Below are 5884 nucleotides of genomic sequence, written 5' to 3'. Positions count from 1 at the left end.
CCCACCTGCAGGTCTCCCACTGTCCTGACAAAGAATCCCAAGGAGAACCCAACCCAGTGCCAGCTGGTGCCTGCGGTAGAGATCGGTGCCAGTGAGCGCAGGAGCGCTGAGCAGTACCTCGATCACCTCCAGTCTGCCCCGGCTCCGACCTCTACCCTGGCCCCGGCCTCCCACATCCCCTTGAGCTCGGATGAGGATTCAACACCCCAGAAGGCAGAGGCGGGAAGGCTGGAGTCTGTCACCGTGAGCTCCCTGATGACTACACCTCGGGACCCCAAGGGCCGAGGGGCCGGGGCAGGAAGGTCTGCCTCCAAGCTCCGGATTGCGGCAGCCGCCCCGGGCCCGCAGGACTCACCCAGCTCTCCCGCCTCCCCATGGCGGGAGCGGGTGCTGGCTCCCCTCCAGCCAGATAACTTCTCCACCCCAGTGGGAGCCCGTGTGGACCGGCAGTCCGTGCGGCGCAGCCTGATCGCCCCATCCTCCCCGGGCCCCCAGGCCTCCCTGGCCCAGAATTGCTCCCCAGTTTCCAAAGAAGAGAGCACCGTCCGACGATCAAGCAGAAGGATCGCCAGGAAGGCTGCCAAAGAGCCAACTGCCTCCGCCCGCATCATCTGTGAGTCGTGGCTCGGCGTGGGGCAAAACTGCAGAGGGTGGTCCTTTGTGCCTGGCTCAGCGGAGGGTGTCGGGGGCCCTCTAAGTAAGGAGCCCTCCACAGAACTTTCTGTGATGATGTGACTGTCCCAGATCTGTGCCATCCCACACAGTAGCCACTAGCTAGCCACGTGTGGCTATAGAGCCTTCAAAATGTGGCTCCTTTGATCGAGGAGCTGAATTTTTAGTTTTATTACGTTTTATTTATTTCTGATTTAAGTTGCCACACAAAGCTCGTGGCTGCCATGTTGGACAGAGCAGATTCGATCCAGCGCTTTTGTTTTCCGAAAGAGAAAATTGAGGTCCAGCGCTGTTTTCTAGTGTCCCCGTGGTTAATGCCATGCTGAGCTCAGACCTGGGCCTGTCCCCCAGGGCCGGCGTGTTCCCCTTCCCTCCTGCCCAGACTCTCTTAGATTCAGCCTGCTTATGGACCACCTCCTGTTGGCATAATTGTAGGGCCTGGAGATACCGAGGTGAAGAGAGATGAATTCTGGGAGGGACACATGGCTGGGTTTGAGTGCCAGGTTGACCCTTTACCCGCCCCGTGACCTCGGGCAAGTTACAGGAATTCCTTCACGAGCTTCAGTTTCTCGTGTGTCGGCTGATAATAATAGCATCACCTCAAAGGGTCCTTGGGAGGTTTTCTTGTTAACGCACATAGGATGCTTAGAACAGTGGCTGCATGGAGAAGGGGCTGTGACGTTAGCTGCTTTGTCATCATCTGATCCCAGCTCCAGGGATCCTTGTCCCAGGTGGGAGCAGGTGTCGTGGGCCACAGAGAAGGACAGGCAGCTCTAAGAGTCAGGGCTGTCTGCATGGAGGAGGTGGGGTCTGAGCTGGGAGGGTTGCGAAGGCTTCCTGGGCTTTTGCCTAGTGGAAAAATTCAGGAAAAGGTATTCCTGGCAGAGGGAACATCTTGTATGGAGACCCTGAGGCCTGAACTGGCCAGTGATGGGGTATCTGGGACTCGAGCTTGACCCCACGAAGGATGTGGCCCCTCAATGGTTGTTGGAAGGTTTCAGCACTGTGTGAAAAACAGCCAAGAAGAGAAGGAACAGGGCAGAGAGTCCAGGGAGGAGGCTGCAGGGTCCAGCAGGAGGGCGATGAGGTCCTGGGGTGGTGGAGGGACAAGCCAGGCTTTTACATTAATGAAACTGAGGCTTGAGGAGGCCACTGAGTCTGTTAAGTTGGGAAGCTGGGGTTAGAGCCCCCTGTGTTTCGTCCTTTCTAGGATGGCGGGCCACTTGCCAAGGAGGCCAGGTGGAAAACCTCAGGGCGGGCATCAGGCAGGTGAGGGCCTGGCCCAGTTTCTTCCCTGCCTGGGGAAGGGCTTGCTCCAGGGTCTGGGGCTCAGGGACACATAGCCGGCAGCCCATGCAGACCTGTGGTCTGACACACTGACCATACTTGGATTCTCAGAAGGGCCCAGATGGTTCTGACCTGTCTTGGGGATGGGGATTTCCTTAGGTGTGAATCTCATCCTGGGCCCAAGGGGGAGAGCAGACCTGGAATTCTAGAGGGAGGGTCAGGGAGAGACCCTCAAGGCCCTCCCCACGCTTCTGGTTCAGACATCTGGATACTCTTAAGCCAGTCTTTTCCCTGGAGAAGGAAATGGCAACCCACTTCAGTATTCTTGCCTGGGGAATCCCATGGAGGGGAAGCCTGGTGGGCTGCAGTCCATGGGGTCGCAAAGAAGTTGGACATGACTTAGTGACTGAACAACTTGGCCCCCGCCCTGAACACAGGTGGGCTTCAGTCCTATGGAAGGAAGACAGTCAGACAAGGTGGTTAAGCCCTGGAGACACTAGAGCCTGCAGGACCTGGGGCATACCCTTCTCAGAACCTTAGTTTTCCCATCTGTTAAATGGTAAGAATGCCTGCCTTGAGTGTGGGTAGAAGACCCATCTTAGTGGTTGGGTATGGTACAGCTCATTCATGCAAAACAAAACTAGATGATAAAACCACAGTCAGCCTGTGTCCCTACAGCTCAACCGAGGAGTGGCCTAGCTGAGCCTCCTAGGGCGCTCAAGGATGTGGAGCAAGGAAGGGCGAGAGGGCTTCCTGGAGGCCTTCCTGACACCCGGGCCCTGGGACTTAGCTGGGTAGGCAGCTTAGAGGTGGGGGTCTTAGTTTGGGTTCCCCGGAAGCAGCCCTCAATGTCAGGATTTGAGAAGAGCTTGTTACTATGGGAGGGAGAGGAAGCATCTGCAGCAGGGGCCACCAGTAACGGGACTGGCGCCTCTGGAGCCAGTGTGGAGCCCTTGGGAGGGGCTGCTGGGTGGAGGCATTAACCCCTGAACTCCTGGCACGGAGCACGGTTGGCCACACTTCACTGGGCAAAGAAGTGGTCTCTAAAGTGGTCAGGTGGGGCCAGGGCCACTGCCCCCGGTTTCTGCAGGGCTTTTACAGGCCGGGCTTCTCCCCAGGTGCCCCGCCCAGCTCTGCATGGGGAAACAGCCCCTCGGCCCCTCTCTAGGCCTTCGCCCTGCCACCAGACCTGTTCTAAAGCCCTAATGGCTTGAGTCAGCACTTAACATTCCAGAGAAGTCTTTGCACACTTCTGTGTGGTCACATGGGCGTCTTCTCACCTTTCAGCCCCCTCATCAGCAAGCCCTGAGCTAGGATGGGAGGCAGGGGGTGGGAGGAGTCTCCTGGCTGCGGACACTGCAAATAGGAGCCTGCCCCTGTTCTCCACCCGACTCCCCCAGGCCTGCCTCCCCACTAGTAAAAGTCGCTCAGTCTGTCTGACTCTGCGACCCCATGGACTATAGTCTGCCAGGCTCCTCTGTCCATGAAATTTTCCAGGCAAGAATACTGGAGTGGGTTGCCGTTCCCTTCTCCAGGGGATCCTCCCAACCCAGGGATCAAACCCTGGTCTACTGCACTGCAGACAGATTCTCTATCGTCTGAGCCACCTGGAAACCTCACAGAAGGAAGGTCCCTGCTTCCGGCCTCCCATCCTCTGCCTCAACGTCTGGCCATGCCCCCGTGGCTCAGATGCTCCGCAAAGCCTGCTTCTTCCTGCCTCATGGCCTTTGCAGATGCTGTTCCTTCTGCCTAGACTGGCACCTCTCAATTTGCGGCCTCAGGAGAGCTTTTGATTATGAGGACTCTTATCTGTGGGTAGTTACTTAATACTTTAAGAGTAACAAACCTATTAAGGTTAGTTTTTCTTTCTTTTTGTTTTTTTAAATAACTGTTTCCCAAACAAATGTGGTGAGGAGACTGGCATTGTTCTCATGTTGTAAATCCCATTTATGGGTGGCTTAGAAGAAGGCGGCTGGGTGCTGCGTTCAGTCTGTTCCACTGTGCTATTTGGGTTCAAGTCTGTGACGAAAATCTGGCCTCACACAGAAATCTAGTTGGAAAAGGGAAGAGGACTTAGAAAGCGTTTTGTTGTGTATTCTCTTTTTTCTTCCAATTAATTTGTGTGTACTCTCAAGCATGTGGAGTTACGCATATCTTCCAGGTGTTGACACACTCTATTATATATTGTCTTAAAGGAGCACGTTTGTGTTCTGGTCTCATCAGAAAGGTTTTTAGGTATCAGGAAGCTGTGAAGTTCATAGCGGTTTTGACTTTTTGTGGGGCTCAGTTTTTTATTCTTGGCAACAAATCCTGTTCATTTGATTTGAAGGGACAGGCTCCCTTTGTTCATTTCTAAGACAGTATCTGCCAGACACCCAAGCTTGTTGAGCCATAGGTTGTCAGTTGTTCTTTGACTTAAAAACAGCATTCTGTTTAAAAAGAAAAGGGAGGGGGTGGGACCAGTTCAGGTGAGCCCTCAGACCCCTGTGCTTTTTAGAGATTTGGCTGTGCAGCCCAAGGGCATTTTGCATACATTCTACTTTATGACATAGTGTATTAAAAAGATATGTACTTAAGTTTATTTATTTATTTTTAGTTTTTTTCCTAATTTTATTGAGATCAGTTCAGTTCAGTCGCTCAGTCATGTCTGACTCTTTGTGACCCCTGCGCATGAACCGCAGCACGCCAGGCCTCCCTGTCCATCACCAACTCCCAGAGTTTACCCAAACTCATGTCCATTGAGTCGGTGATGCCATCCAACCATCTCTTCCTCTGTCGTCCCCTTCTCCTCCTGCCCTCAGTCTTGCCCAGCATCAGGGTCTTTTCCAGTGAGTCAGCTCTTTGCATCAGATGGCCAAAGTATTGGAGCTTCAGCAACAGTCCTTTCAATGAATATTCAGGATTATTTTCCTTTAGGATTGACTGGTTTGATCTCCTTGCAGTCCAAGGGACTCTCAAGAGTGTTCTCCAACATCACGGTTCAAAAGTGTCAATTCTTTGATGCTCAGCCTTCTTTATGGTCCAACTCTCACATCCATACATGACCACTGGAGAAACCATACCTTTGACTGTACATGAGTAGCATGGATTATATTTATCATTTTGTACATTATACCCCTAGTACTTAGCTATCTTGTAGCTGGAAGTTTGTACCTTTTGATATCCTTCCTCCATCCCCCTCCCTCCACCTCATGCCTCTGGTAACCCTAAATCTGTTCTCTTTTTCTATGAGTTTGTTTTTGAGTTATATTTTATCTGCAACAGAATCATATAACATTTCCTGTTACACAATATAGTGATTCAATGTTTCTGTACATTTCAAAATGCGTGATAAGTACAGTTGTTAATGTCATGATACAAAGAGGTTACATTATTATTGATTGTTTCCCACACTGTACATCTTATATCTGTGACTCACTTCAGTTTTGAACTGGAAATTGATTCCTTGCAATCTCCCTCACCTATTTCTCTCCTTTTCCTACCCCATCCTGTCCGGCTCTCTCTCTATAACTCATGTTTCTGTTTTGTTTGTTAATTTGTCTTTTAGATTTCACACCTTGTCTTTTATGTCTCACTATTATTACCCTGGTTTCCTTTTCATTCCTTTGATTTGTTCCAGAAAACTGGTTCATTTTTTTTTTTCAAGTAGAAAGACCCCATTTTAGATTCAAGAATGTTTTCTTTCTGTGTCCTTTAGATCGTTTATCTTCCACATTTCCTGTCAGTTAGTAGTACAGTCTAGAGAATGCCTATTCACACGAGGTTTTTGTCTGGATGAGAATGCTCCACCAGTGGTGCCGTGTCCTTCCTGCTCTGTTCGAACACAGGCATCTAAGTCTGGTTGGTGGTTCTTTCGGTGATGCCAAGATGACGTCAATGGTTTAGGCCATTGTGGCTCATTCACCTACTCTCAAATTACCCATTA

The 5884-nt window shown here is 51.3% G+C and overlaps 1 protein-coding gene across 1 annotated transcript in view; it reads left to right on the top strand.

Moving 5' to 3' along the window:
- The window catches only part of INCENP (inner centromere protein antigens 135/155kDa), a 32120-nt gene that overhangs the window by 5549 nt on the left and 20687 nt on the right, over positions 1 to 5884 (top strand). Inside the window, exon 5 of the mRNA XM_010854058.1 lies at positions 12 to 613. Coding sequence (XP_010852360.1) covers positions 12 to 613 — 602 coding nt within the window. The remainder of the gene's footprint in view (positions 1 to 11; positions 614 to 5884) is intronic.

This window comes from Bison bison, unplaced genomic scaffold (genome assembly GCF_000754665.1).
Source record: "Bison bison bison isolate TAMUID 2011002044 unplaced genomic scaffold, Bison_UMD1.0 scf7180017864334, whole genome shotgun sequence".
Lineage (NCBI taxonomy): Eukaryota > Metazoa > Chordata > Mammalia > Artiodactyla > Bovidae > Bison > Bison bison.
The sequence above is the reverse complement of the archived record's forward strand: the minus strand, read 5'-3'. Positions and strand labels throughout refer to the sequence as shown.